General features: G+C 31.0%; 2 protein-coding genes across 7 annotated transcripts; both read left to right on the plus strand.

Moving 5' to 3' along the window:
* Positions 1–3075: 3075 nt before the first annotated feature.
* On the plus strand, positions 3076–7783 carry LOC100812551 (RNA-binding protein 2). 5 transcript variants are annotated; one of them, XM_014773035.3, is made up of 7 exons: positions 3388–3520; positions 4413–4587; positions 5439–5581; positions 5673–5961; positions 6123–6184; positions 6302–6383; positions 7375–7783. In XM_014773035.3, the coding sequence occupies exons 2-7, from the start codon at positions 4533–4535 to the stop codon at positions 7476–7478; spliced, it is 735 nt and encodes a 244-aa protein (XP_014628521.1). In that variant the 5' UTR covers positions 3388–3520; positions 4413–4532; the 3' UTR covers positions 7479–7783. The 5 variants fall into 5 exon arrangements, with proteins under 5 accessions (XP_003556144.1, XP_006606160.1, XP_003556143.1 ...); XM_003556096.5 differs by lacking the exon at positions 4413–4587 and having other exon boundaries at positions 3076–3520; positions 5466–5581; XM_006606097.4 differs by lacking the exon at positions 4413–4587 and having other exon boundaries at positions 3082–3520.
* Positions 7784–10898: 3115 nt separating this feature from the next.
* On the plus strand, positions 10899–16235 carry LOC100813445 (RNA-binding protein 2). Of its 2 annotated transcripts, none has more exons than XM_003556097.5 (6): positions 10899–11223; positions 13929–14068; positions 14163–14448; positions 14573–14634; positions 14729–14810; positions 15809–16235. In XM_003556097.5, the coding sequence occupies exons 1-6, from the start codon at positions 11139–11141 to the stop codon at positions 15910–15912; spliced, it is 759 nt and encodes a 252-aa protein (XP_003556145.1). In that variant the 5' UTR covers positions 10899–11138; the 3' UTR covers positions 15913–16235. The 2 variants fall into 2 exon arrangements, with proteins under 2 accessions (XP_003556145.1, XP_006606159.1); XM_006606096.4 differs by having other exon boundaries at positions 10920–11223; positions 14160–14448.
* Positions 16236–26926: the final 10691 nt, after the last annotated feature.

A 26926-nucleotide genomic window follows, 5' to 3' on the forward strand; every position in this document is an offset into this window, starting at 1 on the left:
TTAGACACTTATGTGGTCGGGTACAAGTTAGAGTGCCTGTAAAGAGAGTATTAATCGTAAATACACGGTACTAGATCAATGTTTTAAGGATTTATGATAAAGAGAATAAAAAAAGAACAAAATAAACAATAAAATCATGTGATTATATTTTTACATTTCATTTTAATTCAAAATTTTTATTTTAATTTATTTTCTTTCCATTTTATTTCAATCTATCGAATAGATCTGAGAGTATTGATTAGATTATTATTGTTGGTGTGATAATGTTGAGAAAATTGTCCTTCTTCTACGGATTGAAAGCTACCATTCGACCCGTCATCGACCTTAGAGGTAAAAAAAAAAAAAAAAAAGGGAGATAAAACTTCAAATTTACGCCTGAAATGTTTATTGATACCAAAACTGCTAGTATTGATGATGAAAGTGCTCTATTTATATTGACGGAGAAACGCGTAAGAGAGAAAGAAATATACACACACGCACGGAAATAATGCAAAAATTAGTAACTCTACAAGGTATGTATTTAGGGTCTGTTGCTTTAACTTTTTTCGAAAATATAATTTTAATTAAAAGATATATATATATATATATATATATATATATATATATTAAAAGTATTATATTAGTTTTTCATATAAAAGCTACTTTAAGTTTTTGTACCAAAAAAAATATAAAAGCTAATCTAATATTTTTCTAACAAATTAAAGTTTGTAACTTAAAAAAGCTCTAAAGAATTATATTAGAACAACCTTATGTAAACTTATACAAACAAATCCTAGAGTAAATCGATTCTAAACGACAATACACGCATATTCATCATTTTCTTTTGGGTGGAGTAGAAAAAATTTTACTAGTCATTTTTTAACGTGTCTCTCTTTTTCATTACCTTTTTTTTCATCCACAATATTCGAACTCAAAATCTTAATCTTATTTAAGGGAATCAAGTCTATGCCCATTCAATTTGAATATTTGTTTTTGGTTTTTATTTTTTAAAAATAATTTACATTTTCAAATTTTTAAGATTTAAAAAATATTCTAAGATGTTATTACGTTTTCGCTTCTTAAAAAAATTTGAAAATATTAATTTGTTATTTTTAATTTTAGGTCTGTTTTTAAAATTATTTTTTAAATTTTAACCAAACATATTTTTACTTTTATTTTCTATTTTCTTTTTAAAAAAAAAAATTCAAATCAAGCACTACCTTACATATTCACTTACTTATCATCATCACATTTTGTATATTTTCTGTAATAACTTTACTTTTTCTCGTTTATTTTAGGATTTATATAATATGGTATAAGTTTAGTTGCATATACGCTTTAATTATTCCTCCCAAATACAAAAAATAAATATTAAAAATTTTATAAGACTAACATTTGATTACTCTTAGTTATCTTGCTTTAATTTAGTTTGTTCTTTCCCTTCAGTTCCCAAAAGGCAAACAAGGATTGATAACTTTCTAAGCCGCTACTGAAGTAAAGAAAAGAACAGAAAATTGGAACTATAGTGCATACTTTGTATTGTGGGTACAAATTGGAACTACAGTTATATACTAAATTGAATAATGATCCTATCTTGAATCTTCTACTGACCTAAGGCAATGCTCCGGACTCAAAAGGAAGTACTGTAGTTACATTGATAATAATAGAGAATATATTCCATCCTAAAGAAGATAGAGAAAAAAGGTACTGGGAATTTTTCTTTCCCTGTTATTCATTTATATTTCTCTGGTAACAAATCTCTGTTCAAAATGTCATTCTTCCCATAACTTTTTGGTGTTTTACATATGGCATAACTCCATATTCCTCCAAAAGTCTATAGTCTCCTCTCCTCGGCATGTCACTTTTCCAACAAATTTCACAATAATTTGCACTATGTGTTGATTTTAAGAAAATAATGTATATATAGTTTCGAGCACTATATGTTGATTTAAGAAAAGGTAAAATTACACTTTTAGTCTCTCAAGTTATCTCCAATTTTAGATTTGGTTTCTCTATAATTTAATTTACAAATTTGGTTCTCAGTTTTATAAATTCGTACAAAATTAATCCTGGAAGCCCGATTTAAACATTGACCATTAACCTAAACGTTGATTGTAACGTGTCAATGTCACGTGTGACTGTCACACATCAATGCCACGTGTTAATGTCACGTGTCAACGTCTGAGTGGTTCTCTGTAAATGCTTCATTTTTTGTAGGTAAAATTATACTTTTGGTCTTCCAGTTTTACTCAAATTTTAATTTTGGTTCCCTTATAATTTAATTTGCACATTTGGTCCCCCAGTTTTATAAATCTTTTTATAAATTCAGCCAAATTTTATCACTAGAGAAGTTGTATTTCAGACCTAGGTTGGGATTCATGCGTCACTTTCCCAAGTTGAACAACTCCGGAAGTGGGAGAGAGACAAAAAGTGATTTTTATTTAGGTTCCAAGTGAGTGAAAACTTGCGATGAAAAAGAAGTGCAAGATTTATCAAGACTTATCATGTCTCTAGCACTAGTGGCTAAACCATTCAAAAGACCAATTTTGCAGGAACAATTTATAAAAAGATTTATAAAACTGGGGGACTAAATGTGTGAATTAAACTATAGGGGGACCAAAATCGAAATTGGAGTAAAACTGAGGGACCAAAAATGCAATTTTACCTATAAAAAATGAAGTCTTTATAGGAAATCACTCAGACGTTGACATATGACATTGACACGTTACAGTCAACGTTTGAGGTTAACGGTCAATGTCCAAATCGGGTTTTCAGGACCAATTTTGCAAGGATTTGATTTATAAAACTGAGGACCAAATTTGTAAATTAAATTATAGGGGAACCAAATCCGTAATTAGAGATAAAGTGGGGGATCAATTTTATAATTTTGCCTTAACAAAATAATGTATTGGATAATATGATAATAAAATTATTATATATAGGAATATAATTGGTATAAAAGCATGTGAGGAGATAAGATGAAAATCATGGCCATTGAAAAGTAATTTTGTCGATCATATTGGTCTATTAAGCTTTGTATGTGGGCTTGCAAGCAAGACTCTTATGACTTATGTTTTTTTTCTCGCAGTTTGTTGACTGTACTAGTGTGAAAACACACACACAAGTTATCTTCAGTTAAAGAGGGGAAAAACACAGATACACACAAACTACACTCTGTAAGCTCCTGTTGCAGCCGACAATTTGTGAATAAAAAATTGTGATGTTTTTTCTTCAACATAATTGTGACCAGTAGCTATTTTCTCTTTTTTCTAAAAAAAAAAAACGGACGGCTCCTGGAAAATAACGGACCAACCCATCCGTGGGGTTGTAAGTTTTGTCTTTTATTTGCAGAAACGGACCAACGCTTAGGGTTTGGTGTTTTCCGAATTAGGGTTTGTGATTGGATCTTCATCTTCACCAATCAATCACCATAACCATAACTTGTTCTTCTCTCTCGCCATGACGGACGGCTCCTGGAATCGGCAGCAGCAGCCGTTTCTCCCTTCTTCCGCCATGCTTAAACGACCTCGTACTGAATACGGTTCGTTCTTTTCTCTCTTTCTCTTCACAATGCCATTCTTTCACATTTCCGACCATTCAAACACACCCTAAGGCGACTACTATTTTTAGAATTTCAAAGTTAGGGTCTTTATAATTAATTTGACAGTGGGCTTCATTGGTATAGGATTTGTTAAATTGACAGAAAAGAATGTTAGTTGGTGTGTTTGGAAGCTATTGTCATTTAGGATTTTATAACTGTAAGCTGTTTGTATCTGCCTATAAATAATGGATGGGTGATGTATTTTATAGACTGAAACTGAAATGATAATTAAGAAGTGCTGTGTTCAGTTTCTCTGATCTCTGATTCTCTTATCTCTCTTCATATATCCTCTCTGTTCTGTTATTCTTCTCTCTGTTTCTCTATCCTTGTCACCTAAATTCTATATCAGAGACTATGGGAGCAGTGCCCATTGATCATTAAAAATCAGCTCAAAAAAAGTGGTATTGATTGTAGTAGATGAGGAATGCTAAAGGTTCCCAAACAAAACGTCACTCAGTAATCCAACGGCATATTACTGTGTTGAAATTCAATTTTAAATTCTTCAAGGTGAGGGTGTCATATACAACAGTGCCAAGAGGTGTAGGAAGTGGGAATAGTTGATATATAGTTATCCATAGACCATAGTAGGAGAAATGAAGGTAAAGTAATACCAGAGGAAGTAAGCTACCCCCCTAGATAGCTGAACATTGTGAAATTGATAGATCCCATCTGAACCAAGAAAACCCTGAGAGTACCTCACAAGGGTCAGGAATTTGACAAAACCAGAAGCAGGATGGAATTCAAAGTAAACAGAGTTGTCCCTTGCTTGCCCATTGCTTATTAAGATCTTATCCAAACCTGATAATGCAAAGTTTTGGAATGAATTCTGCAGGTCCTGTAGTTACATGGTGGGTGGCTTGAGAATCTGAAAACCATTCTTGAATAGAAAACCCTTCAAGGCTGTGACTAAGGGTTGAGGTGTTATCTTTTGTTGGGATATGCTTGGAATTGAATGGGCTGGAGTGGCACTATACTGAGGGACTTGTTGCTGAGTATAAAATGGAGAGGTTTGTATGCTTGATGCTACAGCATTCTGTTTTGGAAAAGCTTGAGCTACATTCAAAAGAGTAGATTGTTGATGCTTATCAGTTCATGCTTCTTGAACAAGCATCTAGGCTTCAATATTGTGCACCGTTAGGATCCGTTCTGCAGTTTATTGAGGGCACAGAAGTTCCGTAATAATTATAAGTCCATGAGATTGAATCTTATCATAATTCTTCTTGTTTGAGCTTAGATCTGAGTTGAGACGCCTTAGCACACTTGCAAAGGAAAATAATGCTGGAGTTTCTCAGATGTGACAGGAATGTGAGAGAATGAAGGAAAATATTTATCAATTATTAGAGAAATTATGTGTTGTGCTACTAAAAGCTAACTAAAAGAATTGACTTATGTTGCAAGGAAGACCAGTGATATACATGGTTGAGAATACTAACTGTGTATCTACTTAGAGCTGTAAAAGCACAAGTCTGTTAACAGAGTCGAGTCACTACAATTTGAGTAGTTACTCTAATACAACTAGTCAAATAACAATGTTTGACTGCTTATGCTACTTGGCATGAACTGATAATTTGATAGGTGTCAACAACCGTGTTTGTGTGAGTGCACCCTGCTCTTTATATTATTATGAACACTTTTCATTATGGAGAATGCGCTGTTTAGTTATCTGTGTTTTGCTAGCATCTGGCATATTTGTTAGATGTATTTTATATATAGTCACTAGTCAGTCAGTGATTAGCATTGTCAGGATGGCATTGATATATGACATTGCATATGGCAAAACTTCTATGATAGAGATATGTATTTTCAGCTTCACTTTTTTATTAGAGAAGTTGTAAGACTAGAATCTGTTACATTGCAGATATTTCACCTTCTGGTCTGACTTCAGGGGGCAATGAGATGCATAATTATATTGGTCGAAATGATGACCATACTGGTCACCGAATTCTAAAGGACACTAAAACACTTGGATCTGCTTTTGACCGCTACCTTCAAAGCGCTGGGGTAACATCTTAACATGTCTTATTTACATTATTTGTGTGAGGATGTGCTTTCACAGCTTGTCTGCTGAAAAGTTCTTTTTTTGGTTATGAAGCAGCTTACTTCGTTTAACTCGGGGGAAGCCAGCGCAATTGGCAGTGTTGGTTTGGAAAGGGGTGTTGGTGGATTGCCACGCCATTCACTAACTGATCCTGCTGTCATGGGGCATCCTGGTGGTGGTCATGATCTTGCACGAGGTGGACGGAATGTCAATTATGGTGACCAGTTACCAGTAGATGCAGCTTCCATGCCTGGACCTGAGACTGTACCTCTACCCCCAGATGCTTCAAGTACTTTATATGTTGAAGGTCTTCCATCTGACAGTACGAGACGGGAAGTGGCTCGTATCCTTTTTGTTCTCAGATACTGTATAGGAATTGTATAATCATACTTTCAACTGTCTTGTCACTTCATATATTTTAAATTACCTATTTTTGTTCTCAGATACTGTATAGGAATTGTATTGTCATACTTTCAACTGTCTTGTCCTTAATGTCATTTTTAGATATTTTTCGCCCTTTTGTTGGATATAGAGAAGTAAGACTTGTGAGCAAAGAATCCAAACATGTAAGTGTACTGTTTGTAGCAGTTGTCTGTTTGTCCTCTTTTAACTTGTTTTATCGTTGTTCTGCTTCTTGGTTGAAAGTTCCTTACTCTTTATGCTGAAATGCATGCTTAATGCAGCGTGGTGGAGATCCTCTAATCCTTTGTTTTGTGGATTTTGCAAATCCGGCCTGTGCAGCAACTGCTCTGAGTGCATTGCAAGGTATCATTTCTTGTTACCTGCTGAAATCAAAGGAAATTAATTTCATGTTTTTGTTGTTCTAGTCATCTAATAGGAAATTAGGAATCCTCACAGCACAAGGGTTACTTGATGGAGGTTCTGAAAATTGAAGAATTCCCATGGGTTTTTGGCCTTTTGAACCAAGTTGTGGTTATTAAGTTGTCATGATTTTTTTGGATGTTTTGTTATAATTTTGAATCATACTGGGGGAAAAACATTGCACTAAAAGTGTAGAAGTATGATATGCTTATCCAACTCATGAAATTACTCAATATTCTATTGAACTAAAATGATTTAAACTTGGAAAGTGGTAAATCACTTTGTTAGACTGAATATCTAATATGTAAGTTGTCTGTGATGTAAAGGTTTATTCTACCTGTTACGTCATAGTAACTGAAGTGGTGAACACGTGAGAAATGAGTGCCAAGTACCAACTTCCATGTTTCCATTTGTCACCGTCTTTCATTTTGAAGTTCATAAAATGAACACATACAAATATATCTGTTCTATTAACTACGAATATCAATGTCATCGTCATCGTCATCCTGCTCTCTAGTGTGTCTGCCTTTGTTGTACTAATGATTATCACTGGGAATATTCCTGTTCTCTAATGGTATGCCATTATCTGCTATCACCATCACTTTCACCAGTTTAATGAATATTCTTTTATATCACCATCAGCTGTATCTGTGGTCACCAAGCTAAGGACAAAATTTAGTTGAAAGTTTCTTACATCCTTGCCGTCAAGTTCTTCAATTAAATGACACATTTAGATGCCATTATTTCAATGAAGAGCTTAATGGTTAAAGAAACAAGAAACTCAATCTAAGTTATGTCTGCAATCTAATGGCTGTGTTCCTTGGGTTCTTGGTCACCCAGTATGTAGGAATTGAATTCAGTGGTTAATGATTTTTCACATAATTATGTACCCAAATTTCATAGTTTTTGCTGATATTGTGATTGGATGGTGCAGGTTATAAAGTTGATGAACTCAATCCTGAGTCTAGTCACTTGCGGCTTCAGTTTTCTCGGTTTCCTGGTCCCAGATCTGGACCTGGACCTCGTGGCAAGAGGTGAAGTCGTTCACCCAAGACATTTAGGTTTTATGCTTGTCACAATGACTTGAATTCCTTTATCCATACCATTCTGGGATGAGAATATTCACGAATCAATGTTCTCCACAAGCAAATATAAGTCTCCCTCCTGGCTTCGATCCTAATTACAGAGCTCGTGAGGTGCACATATTATTTTAACTGGCTGAGATCAAACTACATTTGCATATGAGCACAAATCTAACATGGAGATTTTTGGGATGGGCCAAGTCAATTTATTGTGTTGTATAAATATTGATATTTTTTTAATGATCCTAGTTAGCATTTGTTTTTTGTTGGCCAAATAAAGGTATAATTATTATATTTTATTTTATTTATTTTCAATATTATCTGCTATACTAGTTGTGTGCTTGTAGGAGCCAAACTTTAGTCTGTTATTGAGCCATGGGAATTACTAGTGTTGGTGACATTTGGGATATATGGGAAAATGTTAATAGTTTTAGGTCTTATGGTGCTACCTAGATTGCTTCTTTCATCGGTTAGATAGATATAACAATGTAGGAATAACTGCTTCAAATTCTGATTTATTCCAAAGAGATATGGTGTAAATTGGTAGCTTCTACGGTTAAACGAAGACTCACTTGTTAGAGCCTTCAACTAGGTTTGATTGGGTCGTTTTTAGTCTCCCTTCTCATTTCATAATTTTTTAAAATATTTTTATAATTCGAAAGTATTGTGAATATGGCATATTAATTATCTTTTTATCAAACTATTGTACTATGGTTATTTTTATAATGATTTTTTTAAACTTCTTTTCTTATTGTTAAGAGTTTGTTTGGTGGATAGGATATGATAGGTAAGTCTTGTTATAATTCGTTGCTTGTTGAATCAATAGGATTATAGTGTTATTTTGTTGCTTATCTTATCTTATTGTTCAAGTATTTCTTATCCCGCTAAAGAGGTGGGTTACGATGAATAAGATAAGAGTTCATATATATATATATATATATATATATATATATATATATATATATATATATATATATATATATATATATATATATATATATATATATATATATATATATCCTTATATAATTTGTTTATAATTATAAAAAAGTAACTTCATAAATAAAATATAATATTGTGTAATTTAGTTAAAATTATTTTTTATATAATTTTCATAGTTTATAAAAAAAAATTTGTAATAAAAAAAATTTAAATTTTATTTTTAGAAAATTATGGATAATTTTAGTGAAATATATATTTTTTAAAATTTGAGCATATCATATCATTACCTGTATATCCTATCTTATCTTGACCATTAATTGAGCCTTAAAGGAAATGGTTGGATCTAAGAGGGAGTGAATTGGATCATCAAGAACTTATTTCCAAATCTTCTAGGATTTGTTATAAATATCTTTTAATTCCAAATAAAACTTGATGTTGAAATCAAAAGAAGGATTTAGATGTTGTACTTAATTTGGTTTTTTATTCTTTGATGTAAGATAGCTAATACACAACAATAAAGATAAATATGACATTAGTAAGAAATATGCTAAAAAAACGTAGATGCAAAGAGAAGGGAAAAGAAAGATTGTACAAGTCAATTTGACATTGGTTCAATCACTTGCGTGATTTACATCCAAAATTTTCATACAACCTTTGTATGAGATTTCATTAAACAAATCAATGATAATAAACACACTTCGTAGATGAATGCACAAACACTTATGCAACAAGTTCTTGAATTCTATAAGAACCAAACTACACTATGTAGAATCCTATTACATGAACTTGTTTTGAGAACCCTAGTCAAAGATCAATACAACAACAAAAAAGACAGGAATGATATCACCTGTGAGTAATTGATATGAAGAAATTCAACACACTTATCATATTTCCTCAAAAAATACCCTTCTAGTACCCTTTTGAGTGATACATCATTTTTTCATGTTAAGAAATTTTGATTTCCAGTTATGAAACTTCAAAATGGCACATTCTTAGCTCAAAACTCTTTTCTAGACAAAGTTCTAAAAAAATACTGGTCTTATGAAAAGGTGCTTACAAGTTTGCTTTTTATAGAGTAAAACAAAGTTAATTGATTATGCCTTGATTTAATTGATTATTTTGTTTATAAGGCTACCTAGGTAGCACAATGAACATGATATGCATTTATTTTATGAGATAATTGATTATCTAAATAAGAAATGAATTCTCTAAAGGTCAAATAATCAATTATCTTGAGTAGATAATCAATTATTTGTATACCTATGTAAATCCTAAATCACAAGACATGAAATAATAAATTATATTGTTCACTTAATCGATTATTTTGTTCATCATGGAACTTTCAAATTTTAAACTTATTTCCACTCTGATTTAATCCCCAAAACTAGGTGATGATAAATGGTGGTGAAATAATGACAATAATTATAGTGGTGACAATGACTATAATGGTAGTGTGGTGGTAATGTTGATGGTAATTATAACGGTGATGATGATGAGGTGGTGATAAAATAATGGTGATGACGATAATAAGAGTTTCCAATGAAAATATGTAATTGGTGACAATGATGATAATAATATTATTGATGATAAGGATGATAGTGATGATAATGATAAGTTTGGTGAAGGAGGGATGTGAGTGAGGACAACTATCCTATTATGCTCCTAACTTCATTTTCAAGAAAATAAATATATAATTGGATAAAATATTAAAAAAAGTAATAGGATAAACAAATTAAATTAATGAAAACAAATTTATACTAAAGAGTCTTTATTTAACACTATATCATATTAGTGGTAATAAATTATATTCCTTTTGTTTCTATTTATATGACTCAATTGCCTAATTTATTAAATTAAGAAAAGTGAACAACTTAGTTGATAATAATAAATTTATCTTAAATTTATATTTTTTTTTTTAAATTAACTATGTCATTAATATTTTTCTCTATCTTTTTTTCTTTGATATGAACTCTTCTCTCTCCTCTAATTAATTGTTTATCAATATAATTAATTTGATATATTTTAATCTAAAAATAATTAATGTAAGAGATAATATAATTTGAGTCTTATAAATAATAATCAATAAGGTATTACTTCTTATCTAGTATTACGTAAGGATATAATTAACAAAAGAAATTAATTAGATTTTAAAGTTCTAAATAATTATTTTAAAATAAAAAGAAGACTAAATTTAAAGATATAGGAAGGAAATAATATTATCCTTAAAAAATTTACATTGTAAAATATATTAATTTAATATATATATATATATATATATATATATATATATATATATATATATATATATATATATAAATTATACTGACCCCTATCAATTAGATATGAGATTGTGTCCAAACGAAATATACTTTTTTAAAAAAAATCATATTGACCCAAACTTTTATCGTATTTCTTAAATTTTGATAAAATTTTTGGGCCCGGTCGATTAAGGAGAAAGAAAAACGTGTCTCAACTCTCAAGCCATCCTCTCCCTCCGTACTATTTTCTCCTTAAAAAAAAACGGAAAGAGTGGACTTGAAAAATTTCTCTTTTATTTGCAGAAACGAGCCAAGGCTTAGGGTTTGGTCTTTTGGTGTTTTTGCGAATTAGGGTTTGTGATTTGATCTCCATCTTCACCAATCACCATTACCATAACTTGATCTTCTCTCTCGCCATGACGGACGGCTTCTGGAATCGGCAGCAGCAGCAGCCGCTTCAACCTTCTTCCGCCATGCTCAAACGACCTCGTACTGAATATGGTTCGCTATTTTCTCTCTCTCACATTTTCGACCATCCAAACACGCCCTAAGGCAGATACTATTGTTTAGAATTTCAAAGTTTAGGTCTTTATAATTATTTTGATACTGGGCTTCATTGGTATGGAATTTGTCAAATTGATAACAGGTCTCTATTTTTTTTTTCTATCTTTCAAAGTTTGTTTTTGAGATTATGAAAAGGCTAAGGATGATATTATGGAGTTTGAATTTGTGTAATCTAAACTAGCTGGACAGACTCAGAATATTGATGCGTTGCTGGGCCTTGAGGAATGCCCTGGGATAAGTATTTTTATGTTTTTGAGTTCTTAGTGATTGAATTCTTATCGGGTTTAATTTGTGACAAAGGAGGAGTAACAAGGGCATTCTGTCGAGTGGGTATAAGTTGAGGTTAGAAATTTGGTTAGATTTTTTATTTTTTCTGTTTGATGTGTTTTTTCGGCAACGGTGAAGAGGATATGCACTGAAGATTGGAGTTGGGTAGACAAAGGGTTGAGAAGGATTTGGATATATTAATAAAATGGTGGTAATAGTGGCATTAGTCTTAAAAGGGAGGCAGTAAAGACATTGATCCTAATGGCGCAACAAATATTAAATATAAAATTATTTGGGATGATGTGTTGGGATGATATCATATGTGAAGTATTTACAGTTTTACACTATAGAGTAATAGATTTGTTGTTGGTATTGAAATGCTTCATTTGCTAATGATTTATCAATGTCATGTAAGGAGATTTATATATGAGAATGTGAAGGATTGACCTAACAGTGAGCATTTTAGTAATGAGCGGTTCCTGTTTCATCTGCTAGCCTTTACTTTTTTTTATTCCTTATTAAGTATATAGCAGAAAAGCATGATCCAAGAGTTTAAAGGGTAACGAGGCATAAGCAAAAAAGGGCTAAATCCTGTTTTGACTATGTCTGTACATAGTAGACTACAATTGCTCTCTTGTTCTGATTTGATGATAAATGGGGTCAAATTAGGTGGTGAATGATCCTCAAATCAAAAGAGACTTTGGAAAAGGGTCCAAGGTATGATCAAATAGATGATCGCAAGTCATGGGATCATGACCTAACTTTTGACAATTGACGATAAATTGAGCATTAACAACCTGGCCGATTTCCATGACCTCAGACACAATCTGATCAACTACAGCAGCCTCTAAATAGTGAGCCTCATGACCAATACTTTAAGAGAACCCATAGGGCTGAGTGTAAAGCAAACTTTATTTACCACCATATCCAAGTGATGGTGAAAACTGCTGACTTGATTTACATGGGGACCATGTGGCAAATGAGGTGACAAGGCATGCTGGTGTAGAGGTTTGAATGCTTGAAGCTGCATTCTATTTCAGAAAAGCTTGAGCTACATTCAAAAGAGTACATTGCTGAGCCTGCTTCCTGAACAAGAAGCTATGCTTCAATATTGTGCACTGTAAGGATCGGTTCTGCAGTTTATTGAGGTGTCAACAGTGTCATAAATCGTAATATTTAGAAGTTCATCAAGGATGACATCAGTGTGATTCAGAGATGCAAGTGGACCATTTATAGAGACCAGGAAATTAATGGCGGTTTAATCAAAATAGATGCGCTTAGATTGATCAATCATATTTCTTCTTGTTTCTGAGTTCAGATATGAGTTGACATGCCTTAGCAGTTAGCACACAGGTGTGAATGAAAATAAGTGTCGAGTCTCTCAGATCTTCCAGGAATGTGTGCACCCAATGACTCTGGTCAGAAGAGATTGTTTAAGAGAAGAAAGTAGCCACAAAAGAAAAGCATTTGATCCTGCCACTCCCACTGCAGGAAACTCTTGCCTTCATGTCAGAATGCACGATTTTCCTCAAATAAATTGCAATTTGATTTTTGGGTCTGTAATGACACACAGCGAATTTCTTAATCACTGTCTCCACCTACTACTTCCAAAGTAGGAAATTTTTGTCATCAGGTCACATTGAAATTGGATGAGTTTGAAACAGGAACACAAGAGTGGGTTGAAGTGGAAGATCCACTGAATGATGTTGGTGTTGGGGATCTGAAGACCGAAAAGGATTAAGCAGTGAAGCCATGGAGTGGAATCAGATCCAAGAAAAGCTTTCAATACCATGACAGAAATCAGTAATGAGCGATAAAGAGAATGAAAGAAAATATTTATCAATTTATATTAGAGAAATTATGTGTTCTGTTATTGAAAGCTAACTAAATGAATTGATTTATGTTGCAAGGAAGACAAGAGATACAAATATGGTTGAGAATACTAACTGTTTTAACTACGTAGAGCTGTAAAAGCATGAGTCTTTTAAAATACTCCAGTAACTACAATTTGAGTAGTTACTCTAATACAACTAGTCAAGTAACAATTGTTGACTTTTTATGCTTTAGGGTGTGTTCTGATAATTTGATAGGTGTCAACAAACATGTTTGTGTGTGCGCATCCTGCTCTTTATATTATTATGAGCACTTTGCATTTTGGAGCATGTGCTTTTTAGTTACCTGTGTTTTACTAGCATCTGGCATATTTGTTAGATGTTTTTTATATATAGTCACTAGTCAGTCAGTGATTAGCATTGTAGGGATGGCAATGATATTCGACATTGCATATGACCGAAACTTATTTTATAAAGTGTATGTATTTTCAGCTTCATTTTTTTATTAGAGAAGTTGTAAGATTAGATTCTGTTACATTGCAGATATGTCACCTTCTGGTCTGACAGGGGGTAATGAGATGCATAATTATATTGCTCGAAATGATGACCATACCGGTCATCGAATGCTAAAGGACACTAAAACACTTGGATCTGCTTATGACCGCTACCTTCAAAGTGCAGGGGTAACATCTTAACCTATTTTATTTACATAATATGTGTGAAGATGTGCTTTCACAGCTTGTTTTCTGAAAACTTACTTTTTTGGTTATGAAGCAGCTTACTTCGTTTAATTCTGGGGAAGCCAGTGCAATTGGTGGTGTTGGATTGGGAAGGGGTGTTGGTGGATTACCACGCCATTCACTAACTGATCCTGCTGTCATGGGGCATCCTGGTGGTGGTCATGATCTTGCACGAAATGGACGGAATGTCAATTATGGCGGTCAGTTAACAGTAGATGCAGCTTCCATGCCTGGACCTGAGACTGTACCTCTTCCCCCAGATGCTTCAAGTACTTTATATGTTGAAGGTCTCCCATCTGACAGCACAAGAAGGGAAGTGGCTCGTATCCTTTTGGTTCTCAGTTACTGTTTAAGAATTGTATCATCACACATTCACACTTTCAACTGTGCTTTGTCAGCTTCATTTATTTTAATCTAGCTATTCAAATTCCTTAATGCCATTTTTAGATATTTTTCGCCCTTTTGTTGGATATAGAGAAGTAAGGCTTGTGAGCAAAGAATCCAAACATGTAAGTGTACTGTTTGCAACAGTTGTCTGTTTGCCCTCTTTTAACTTGGTTTATCGTTTCACACTCTTTATGCTGAAATACATGCTTATTGCAGCGTGGTGGAGATCCTCTAATCCTTTGTTTTGTGGATTTTGCAAATCCGGCCTGTGCAGCAACTGCTCTGAGTGCATTGCAAGGTATCACTTCATGTTAACTGCTGAGATGAAAGGAAATTAATTTCATGTTTAATAGGAAATCATATTAGCATTAGGTGACTTGATGGATGTTGTGAAATTTGAAGAATTCCCTTGGGGGTTTTTGGTCTTCTGAACCAAGATGTGCTTATCAAGTTGTCATGTATTTTGGGTGTTTGTTATAATTTTGAATCGGGTGAAAAACATTTCTAAGTTGCACTGAAGTGGAATTTTATCAGTGAAATTCCATATGAACACGTGTAGAAGTATGATATGCTTTTCTAACTGATGAAATTACTCATTGTTCTATTGGACTAAAAGAATTTAAACCTGGAAAGTGGGAAATCACTGTGTTACACTGAATTTCTAATATAAGTTATCGGTGAGGTAAAGGTTTATTCAAACTTACTTCATAGTAACTGAAGTGGTGAACTCGTGAGAAATGAGTGCACATGCAAAGATATCTGTTCTATTAACTGCCAATATCATTGTCATTGTCACTTTTGAAATTATCATCATCCGCCTCTGTAGTGTGTCTGCCTTAGCTGTACTAATGATCATCACTGGGAATGTATTCCTGTTCTCTGATGATATGTCATTATCTGTTATCACCACCACTTTCACCAATATCATGAATATTTTTGCATAACCAAAGCACTAAGCCCCAAAATTCTGCCACTATAATGTATCTGTGGTCTGCTAGCTAAAGACAAAATTTAGATAAAGTTTCTTTCATCCTTGATGTGGAATTGTTTAAAACTTAACACATTTAATGGAAGTTACTATTGGGAAGAAAATTAAGATGCCATTGTTTGAATGGTAAACTTAATGTTAAAGATATAAGATACTTGATCAAAGTTATGTCTGCTAGCTTATGGCCTGTGTTCTTTTAGGATATTGGTCACTCAGTATGTAGGATTCGAACTCAGTGGTTAATGATTTTTCATAAAGTTATGTACCCAAATTTCAATGTTTGCTGACATTGTGGTTGGATGTCACAGGTTATAAAGTTGATGAACTCAATCCTGAGTCTAGTCACTTGCGGCTTCAGTTCTCTCGGTTTCCTGGTCCCAGATCTGGACCTGGACCTCGTGGCAAGAGGTGAGCTGGTCTACTGAAGACATTTAGGTTTTATGCTGGTCTTCCATTATCAGGGGTGAGAAATATTCATGAATCAGTGTTCACATGCAAATTTAGTCTCTCCCTCCCAGTCCTGGCTACAATCCTAGTTGTAGAGCTCGCGAGGTGCACATAGTATTTTTACAGGCTAATATCAAACTACAATTGCATTATGAGCAAAATCTAACATGGAGATTTTTGGGATGGGCCTAGTCAATTTACTGTGTTGTATAAATATTGATAATTTTAGTATGAACCTATCAGTCATATTATGACATCACATTATTATATTTATTAATTTATTGATTACCTCTCTTATTATCCCTATCTAGGTTTCTAGACTCACTGTGTCTATCAGTCTTTCCCTGACCTTGTTAATGTTTCGTTAAGGAAAGATAATGAAAGTAAAAGGAATAAAAGATAAAGAATATAAAGTGAGATGAATTTTTAAGTTGTTTGGTAGAAGAGAAAATAAAATAAAAAGATGAGAAAGAAAAAGACATGCATATAAAATTAAGTTGTAATAATTTTACACAAGACATTAAGCTATTTCAAGAGTAATTCTAAAATATTTACTTTCCATCTATATCTTCATTTTCTTTTATTCTAAGGTGAAATATTATTAAATCTACTAAAGTAAAAGAAAATGAAGAGTAGAAAGGAAACTTAACTAGTGAGTCCAAAAAAAATATGTTAAAATCTATCAAATTAAGCAAACATTAACTTAATATTCTTTTTCTTATCAATTCCCCACCCCCACCAAATTCATCCCTGCTCCTCAGCTACCTGAAATACTTTAACAAATCCTTTTAATATTTTTAATTATTTAAGACATGAGGTATTATTGAAAACTAATATTTTTTATTTTTTTAATGATCGATGTTAATTGTTAATTTACTTGGAATATGACTTCTTTTTTCTTCTTTCTTTAACCCTTAAACTCTCGATCTCAACAACCGAACGAGCTTATAACTCCTAAAAAATTTAATATCTTGACTTGGGCTACTTGAAATGCTTTAACAAATCCTTTTAATTTTTTTTAATTGTGTAAGACTTGAAGTCTTAAAAGAAACTGATATCTTGACTTGGGCTACTTGAAATATTTTAACGAATTCTTTTAATTTTTTTAATTATTTAAGACAGAATATTTTTAAAAATTAATATCCTGAAAACAAAATATACTATTTACACGTATTTTTAAATTAATCAATAATTTAGAGAATTTAGAATATTATAAACTATAATATTTTAATATAATCAGCATGCTCTTTTATTGTTTTGAGAACTTTCTTTTATGCGAGCTTTATCATTTCGAAAGAAATAATAGTCGATGAATAATATATATCTATTTTCATAATATATATTCACTTTTCATTTTTTATATCTACTTTTATTATATCATATAATATATTATATTTACATTTTTTTTTATTTCTCTTTTTTTTTTTAATTATCTAATAACATAAGTGTTCATACACCATTTTCCACAATAGTTTATGAAAAAAGCTTTATATCTCTTTCGAATGGTAACTTCACATTGACCTATAAAAATTCTCTTAAACGGTTTATATGTGTCGGCAGGTGGTCCACTCTGCTCTATGATGTACCCGGGTAAAAAGAGTTAAAGATATGGCAATTGTAAAAGTAAGAGTAATTATTGATGGTGTCAGAAAAATAGGTATTGACGTTGTTTTCTTGTGACCATTTTTTATTGCAAAAACAATTTTGGCTACGTTCATTAGAAAACAAAGCATACCATATCATACATGACCATTCTAAAAAAGTTCCAATGAAACTTACACGGTACCATATAGTTGGACCAGAAATCTCAACTTCCAACGTTACCTTGCTGCATTTTTCAAGGCGATTAGAAATAGTTAAATTGGAATTTAATTGAATAGTCTCTTATTTCTGTACCTTAATGGCTTTACTTAATATTAGAGAGAGAGAGAGAGAAAAAACAATTTGTTATAGTACTAAAAGTCTGAATCGAAATAAATAAAGATTCATCTAGTTGTTAAATAATGAATTCATATCATTAAAGGATGTGAGTTTAATTTCTCTGTGAAAATCTTATTAGTAAATAATTTGTAAATATTTCTATAAATACTCATTAAGCCTTAAAATTTGTCCTAATCCTGATGGTCCTGAGATCCAATTCACTTCGACTTTTTCCAATAAAAAAAAAAATTTACATTGAAAGTTGAAAGCTTCTAAGTTATAGTATTTATTAAAACTAGTATGGCTTGTTTATTCAGTCTGTATCATTGCTTAGCATCATTTGTGCAGTTGGTGGCTGGCTTTTCTTCACATTTTCCTTAATAAGTACATTGTTAGTCTCTGAAAGTAATCCATGACAAAGCAAAGCAAATAAAAAAATCACCATCCCTGTTGCCTTGCCTTGCCATCATGAACACAGCTCATATAGTGTTTCCTTATTTATTGAGGAAATGACCGTGGGGTCGTGTTCAGCTGTACTAACACTGTTATGTTTCTTATCTTCTCCAGTTAAATGGGATTCCCTATTATCATCAGTGTCCTTGCCAACAGGACATTGTTAAGAACTGACCACTAATTTCATGGAAGATGAGACGAACTGGAAGAACTGCCAAACCTATATTTGGAATATGGGGTTCCTTGGATGTAATTGACTTGTCATGTTCTTAACAAATAGCAAAGCAAAAGTGTGTTTTAAGTGTAAGAACCTTAAATAGGGAATAATTAAGGGTATTTTTTTAAAAAAAATATATATGAATTGAGTTTTGAAAATTTAGAGTCAAGATATGTCTCAAAACTTAAAAGAAGATTTTACATATATTTATAGATTATTTATCATTAAAATGCTAACATTGATTACAAAATTTAAACTCACATCTTTTAGGAATATAACATGATCCTTATTAAGTGGACTAGCCTTTGTTGGTTCATTAAATTTATTTTTATACTTTGTTCTTCATGGAATGCAAATTGGTTGGCTTACCCCTTTTTTGAATAACAACACTAAAGAAAAAAAAAATTGTATTTTTAGTCCTTATATTTTATTTTATGTCAAATGTAATTAAGATTTGAATAGTTTTTATTAATGAATTTAGTTCTGAAATTTAAAAAAGTATATATATTTTTTATTTTGGGTTAAAGATCACGATGTATTTCAATCTATAGGTTCAAAGATTAATTTTATTCATGATAAGTAATTGTAGTTGGCCAAAGGAAATTTTATACATGATGACAATCCAAAATAAATTCTCCTACGGAATAGTTTATTATTTTACATGTAAATGCAACAAAAAAAATGTTATAAATTTAGCTTCTCATAACTTTAAAAAAAACAAAGAATTTAGAGTGAGAAAAAAATTAAATTCACGTATTTTTTAAAATCTGAAGGCCAAATTCATTTGAAAATATAAACGCTTTGATTACGTTTGGTTAAAAATATAAGTACGAAAAACACATTTTTTTCGTATAATAATAAGATCATTATTGACTGCAGTACATAACAGCATGCACATGATTGCACTCAAAGGCCCAGGGCCAGGGATAAGGGGAAAATGGAAAAAGGCAGCATGCATCTAGATAAATCCCCCTTATAGTCTCCATGTGCAAAAGCATAGTACCGAACTCAGAAATTTTATCTTTCCTTGGAATGGCATGTTCAAAAGCATATACCTGATGTGAATTCTCTTGCCTATAATGTCAATAATCAGTAGCGTGCATACATAGAATTTGGTTAAAAACAAAATTACTTTGTGCCTCTTGACTTTTGCAATTGTAACTATACGCATCTTTGTCTAGCACAATATGATTAACTTCCATGTATGCAAAACTACAGATCTGGTGACTAGGATTTTGTCGCAGTTATTACTGCGACATCCATAACGTTGTATTAATGTAATGCACACATATGGCTTAATTTTGTATTAATGCAATGCTCACATATGAGTGTCTATTTATAAAATTGAGTTATTACGGTGATTAAGGAGGAATTGAAGCAAGTTGTATAAAAGTAGCCTTGCATTGAATTTGGAGGTGTCCAGGCCCATAAAGCACATGGAATCTTATAGGAAAATTCGTTGGATTCTTTGCAGTGAGGTAAATATGAGAGAGAAAGACCTTACGGTCATACAGAAAATGTGGTCCACATCACCAAATGAACAATGCCATGATTTCATCACATACGAGAGTCTGGCAAAATGGGTACTGTACTATTTCATATTTTTTTCGTAGGGCAAAATTGTAAATTTAGATCCCTAATTTATCTTTGGTCTCCTACTAATCTAATTTACAAATTTAGTCTTCTTATTTTGTAAAATTGTGTAATGTTGATCCCCAAACTACAATTAGACGTTGATCGTTAATTACATATCACGTTTTTATTAGATGATGACTATCACTTATCATATTCTGATGGGATATCAACTTCATGAAAGATAAAATGAATTATTGTTTTCATTGACCAATCAAAACATGACACGCATGTGACAGTTATCATCATAGAACGTGACACGTCACACTCAACATCGTTTGTCCAATTGTGACCTAGGGGATCAACATTGCACCATTTTACAAAATAGGGAACCAAATTTATAAATTAAACTACCAAGAGACTAAATCTGAAACTAAAGATAAATTGAAAAATCAAAAATACAATTTTACCTTTTCTTAGTAATTATTTCATACATGACAAGTATTATTTTTTTTCATAATTAATCTTTATTTAAAAATCTAACTAATAATTTTATTTAGAATCTTTGTTTTCAATATACTTACAAAATTCAAATCTAATTTTAGTAAAAAAAATTCAATAATAAAAAATCTAGGTGAATCAAATTTTAAAAATTTATCAAAATCAAGATATGTCTTAAAAACTCATTGAACATTTATAAATTATCTATTAATATTATTATGAAATATGAATCTGATTCTTACAGAACCAATATTTCCTAATTTTGCTCAAACTAATAACATATGTTACTATTCCGTATCTATCAGTGTTGATTTTCGCTTTCAGTATTTTTGAATTTTGTTTTGCAGTGTTGGTGACTCTTCAAAGTCGGGAACCTTGGAAATTGAGAACATAATTAGCAAGACCATGATGTGAGGCTACTTTGACTTTTGCTTATGGATTTTAGATACGTGACGTGGCGTATACACCTAGTGAGTAGTGGCTCACACACATTTTGATTACTACACGTGATCAAATCGTAGCCGTCTGATCCACCCTCATGATCATGATGGTGCATGCCTAAAATGTGAACTCGATCTCCTGTTAACCTTTATGTGTCGGTAACTCAGATGATATTATGAGTATTTTTGTTTTTTCTTCTTCTTGGCCCTTTGCAATTATGTTACATTTTTCTTTCTGCCACGTGAATACAGCTTAACAAGTGCATTTAAATTTGGTGCAATTCGATTCAGTGTATTTGATTTATTCATCTAATGGCTTACAATTAATATATTTGCCTGAGTATATTCTCAACTTTAATATGACGTGGCTCATTCTGAGTCATCAAATAGAGATCGAACGGTGTTAAACTTGGTTACTATGCCAAAATGCACGTTCATTTCCCGCACTCAATTTATATCCTTATAAGTTATAACACTGCAAAATAGTGATAATAATTAATAATGCATATTTGCTATTTTTATGTTGTTTAACAATTTTTTAGTACTTTTGATGCTCGTAATACAATCATCGAAGTCGTGCGTTTTCTTCTTCGCCATCATCCCAAATCCAAATCTCTTGCTTTCACCCTGTTGATCATGATTAGCTTTAATATATTTATTTCAACATTTCATTAGGGATATTAATTGCCATTTGAGTGCTTGAGCCGGTGAGTATGAGTATCCGAAATAAAAATTCATGATAAGAAGAAAATTTAGCATTATAATAGGTCAAAGTCAGAACACTGATTTTATTCTTAAAAATTTATAAAAATGTGAGCAAAATGAAGTGTTTTACTGCTGATTTCACCTCGTGTTAAATTTAATTTAAAATTAACATTATACTTATAACCTTGTAACTGCACTTTGGTAATCTGATGTTGTCCACCCAAATAGTACAAAATTACAATGAGAAATTTGGTATTTTAAATCTTAAACCAATACTTTACAATATTAAATAGTTCAAAATAACAAGGACAAATACATCTTATCACTTTTATACTTTACCTCCTATCACAATGTATAAAGTTTATGATCTTGCGCACGCATATGAACCCACATGCCATACATATACAATATAATCATAATCATAAACTAATAATTAAATTCTTTTGCATTATTCGGAATATTTGCAAATATACATGAAATCTAAGAAAAATATAATTTTAAAAAATTAAAGAATATCTTTTTGATAAAACGATATAAATCAAAATATAAATATACAGACATTTTAAAATTTAGATTATGATTATATTTTAAAAAATAATTCAGTTAATAATAGACCATTATTTTGATGACTATGTACGAAGAAATATAATTATTAAATAATTAAGGAAAACAATTTTTTGTTTTTATATTTAATTAAAAACTATTATTTCTTTTTATTCTAATTTTGATTGCAACTTGCTACAGATATCACGGAAATGAATCAAATGATATCAAGGACATAAATTTAATTGTCCTAAATAGGGGTTTGTTATGGCGTTTATATAGTTATACTATATAATATCTTATTCGTATTTATATTTTTTTTTCTGAAGAACATAACAGTTATCTTATTAAGCAAACATGTGATATATTTAATGGATATAGTTGAATTGACAATATAGAGATTATCTATATTTGATTTTTACAAATATACTTTTTGGAAGGGATGAGTATAACTGAACTCAGAATTAAGGATTAGTTTTCTGATTGACTAAAAAAACTAAAAACCAGTAAATATCTTCAAGGTCCCACTTGAAAGGAAAAGGTTCTAATTATGGTTGAAAAATAATTGACCATGTGATACAATATTTTTGTATCAATATTTCTTGAACGATTTGTACGAATGTTTCAGAATTTGACTGGCATGGCGTCTACACGTTTAAATTTATCAGTTAAAAAGCCGATTCAAGTATTAAGATGCGTGGTCTCTAGTGGACTTTACACTCATCTTGCAGACATCCTGATTGAAGGTTGTCCAAAATCTCATGTTAACAACCCTATCAATTTTTATATTCAAAATTTTTCCATTGGCTTTTGAATAGTTATATATTATTATTTAAACAAGCAATCATTCACCCTATAAAATAATATAGTAATTAATAATATTATTATAGTTTTCATGCTCATTATGTACATGCGTGCATGTTGGCACTTTAGAGTATAGATGGGCCAATGATTATGAATAGCTCACAAAAGTATACCACAAATAAGCCAATCATGATTTTGATGTACAAACCCTCCAAAATTCACCAAGCTAGGTAGATCTGATGTCCATTAATCATTTCAGGTTTGAGCGGGATCGGGAAAAAAATATCTTTTGCACTTTAAATTTTAACTGTACAATTTTATCACTTCAAATTATATTTTTTTTATGATAAAAACAATTAATCTTTCAGGGAGATTATGTATAAATTAAATATATTTGTTGTTTAAAAATTGATAAAAGTAACAACAAAAATTAGTAAATTTTTCTTTAAATTATGCAACATTTGGGGTTCTTCGCAATGCTTTTTTTTTTTTTTAAAAAAAGTTTAATGATAGTAAAGGCCTTAATTAATTCAATTCTAATACTTGGAATTAATCAAATTCTAGGAATCAGGAAACTCAAAAGAATCAGGAAATTAATCAAATTCTTTTCTGAAATCATTTTAGACTGTGTTTGGATCTATTAAGAAAAAAAATCATTTAATTTGATTAGAAATCAAATTCATTCTAATGCACACTTACCCACAATTAAAATAAACATTATTTTAAATTAAGTAGATTCTCATTTTGTCTTTTTACATACAGAATCTCGTTTCCAAAACAAATTAAATTTCAAATTGTGTGTTGTCCAGTCACTTTCACTTCATATTTAAGTAAAGGAATTTACCCTAAGACATAGCAAGACAGTAGTACTGAAGTAGCTGGTGATTTCTTGTTTGCTTGTTCTACCATCTTAGATATTTTCTACCCCAAAAATTGCCAAAATCAAACTTACTAGTACTTCAAACTGTTGTTCATTATCATCAGAGAAAGTGAGATTAGTTTTGAATTTTGATTAGTGATGACCTATACTCATCCTAAAACTTATAGGAAAAAATATTACAAATTAATGACATTTGCTTGAGACACAGTGTTATATCATTATGTCTCACTCACACATATGAAAAGGACATTCGGTCAATGGGATTATGACATCTATGAGATCATATATGAAGGTTCCAAATATATGACCAGACTGGATCTGAAAGCTAAACATTTTTTTTTTTTAATTTTAAATGTTTTCCACGTATAATCAAGGTTTAGATTGAGTATCCTTGCCCGAGTTGGTGCCTGTGCCTTGCTTTTCTATGATACTCATGCTTTTATTATTATATTTCTTGTAAGGTTAATCATAATTGATTGCTGATAAATGCATTGTGACGGTGAATTATATATTGTTTTACTTTTATGATATACATAAACTGATAAAAAGTTCTCTAACAGCACGTTCCGCTTCTATCTACGCTTCGTTGTTGGATTAATTGCTGGCTGCTTATTCAATCCTTATTTAAGATTAACCACCTGACATTTCTATTTTATATTTGATTTAATTAAACTACTTCAGGTAGTCAACGATTTGTAAATTAATGTAAGGTTATTACCTGATAAAGTAAGCATCAATGCTTTGATATATTATTTTATTGCTCTTTTTATTTACCAGTTTAATTAGCTTATAATAGTTTAGTATAGGAATTCGAAGGATTGACACGTGCCTGATCAGAGTGCCATCGATTATTTATTGAATTATATCATTCATATAATATATTTTTATAATTTTTTTACATCATTAACTATATATATACGGGTGGTATCTAAATAATTATAGTAAAGAATAATATTTTTTATTGTTTTTTTTCTAGACTATAAATATAAATATTAATCATTGGAGAAAATTCTATTTCAGTCAAATATAATCATTATAAACAATAAAATTCTTACACTAAATATTTAACACAATTACAATTAAATCTAAGACTTTTGATTTAAGTTAAAATGATGTGACACCATTTAATCAATGTGTTTGGAGGTGGTTATTGTTTTAGGTCATATATTAATCGTTATGAAAAAAAAAAGATTATATATCAATCGTGATGTAATGATACTTGGGTATATGACGACTAGCTAGCTAATTAATTGCAATTTTCTAATTTAAGACACATTGAAACAAAAGTTATAAGCTTACCAACCATTACGAAGAAGCATGGACAAACGGTAACTCCCAACGAATTTTACGAAAATAAGAGCATGAAGTTAATAAGCTGCTATCTTCACTTTTCTTCCCAACCCCTTCGTTTAACTGGGTGATATATTCTTCCCATCGATGTATTTACTTTCTTTGTGGAATCTTTAATTCTTTACATTAAAGCAGCGAAATAATTTATCCTTTTTCAACCTCATGATCGATTCCTGCAACCAACATTAGCATATGGCGTAAACAAATTTCACTCCATATTCATGTTTAGCAAAAATCACTTAAAGTTATTTATAACTAAATTTTGATGCCAGAATTTGGAATGTAGTAAAGAAATTTTAATCTCATTTTTGTTCATTCAAATTTATTATGTAGTAAATTCATTTGTCCATGTCGTTCGAGATTTCAATACTCTATCATTCTTCTCTTCTCGGAACCTTTTGATGTTATTAAGGAGTATACGATGTGGATAGCACAATTTTGAATCCTTTTCGTCCATTATCCAATTTACAGAAGAGACAAGTGGTTATCAAATTAAGAGTGTAAATGGTATTGTGTTGATTTTCTTTTTCGCTGATACTAGTTGCGGGGTGGCTATCAATGTTCTTCTAACGAGGATTAATCAAACAATAAGATGTTAGTAAATTGTTTTTTTTTACAGATAGTAAATGTTTTTTTATGTATTGACTTTCTAATAACTGTGTTTTTCCATAAAAAAGAGATTACTTTAATAAGAAAAATACAATATGTTTTTTTAACGAGAAATGCAATATGTTGAATAGTAATAACACCATTTATTCAATCCGTATAATAATTTATGAGGACACAAGAAAACCGGTATCGAAAGTCTTGGTCCCATAAGATATGTACTAAGAATTAAATAAGTTAGCCCATATATTTTAATTGATTAACTAAATAATTGTACAAGCCCATCCTGCTTAATATGTAGTAACGGTCAACGTTACGAATTCTTATTACTTATATGTACAATATCATATTAATTTGACAATTTCCCTTTCATACAACGATACATGAACACGCTTCATGCGTTAGTAAATTTATACACTCTTATTTGTTTATTATATATTATATTGTTAACTACCAATAACATGATTTACATGTATGCTTCTATTAAATTGTTGCATGTATATATATTTAAAAGAATCCAAATTCACTTATCATAGATCAATTGATAATTGTTTTAGCTTAATTAATAGTTTTCAGTTCAATTACTAAATAATGAAAAAGCATTGTTGCATAATTATGTTTTCTATCCAAAATTAAAAAGGAATAAACAAAGGATAAAAAGAATTGTTTATTTTTAAATTTAGGTATATTTTCAAGACTTAAAATTTCATTTCCCATACTTATTTATCTAATGAAAATAATTGGGATTTATTTTTAGTATTCACGTTTCATTGAGGAAACCAAAATTAGTTATAGTTATAAAGGAGTACAAGGCATCAATTTGAGCAGTATTTTTATACCAAGTTTTATACTTTAGAGAAAAAAATAAAAAAAAAGCTGGAAAGTAAAAGGAGTCAGAGCTTCCCTTGTCTTTTATCCGAAAAGGACTCAAGCAATGCCAAGAAACATGTGCAAGACGTGATCTGTTGCACACTCTAGAGTGTCTCTT

This window comes from Glycine max, chromosome 20 (genome assembly GCF_000004515.6).
Source record: "Glycine max cultivar Williams 82 chromosome 20, Glycine_max_v4.0, whole genome shotgun sequence".
Taxonomy (NCBI): domain Eukaryota; kingdom Viridiplantae; phylum Streptophyta; class Magnoliopsida; order Fabales; family Fabaceae; genus Glycine; species Glycine max.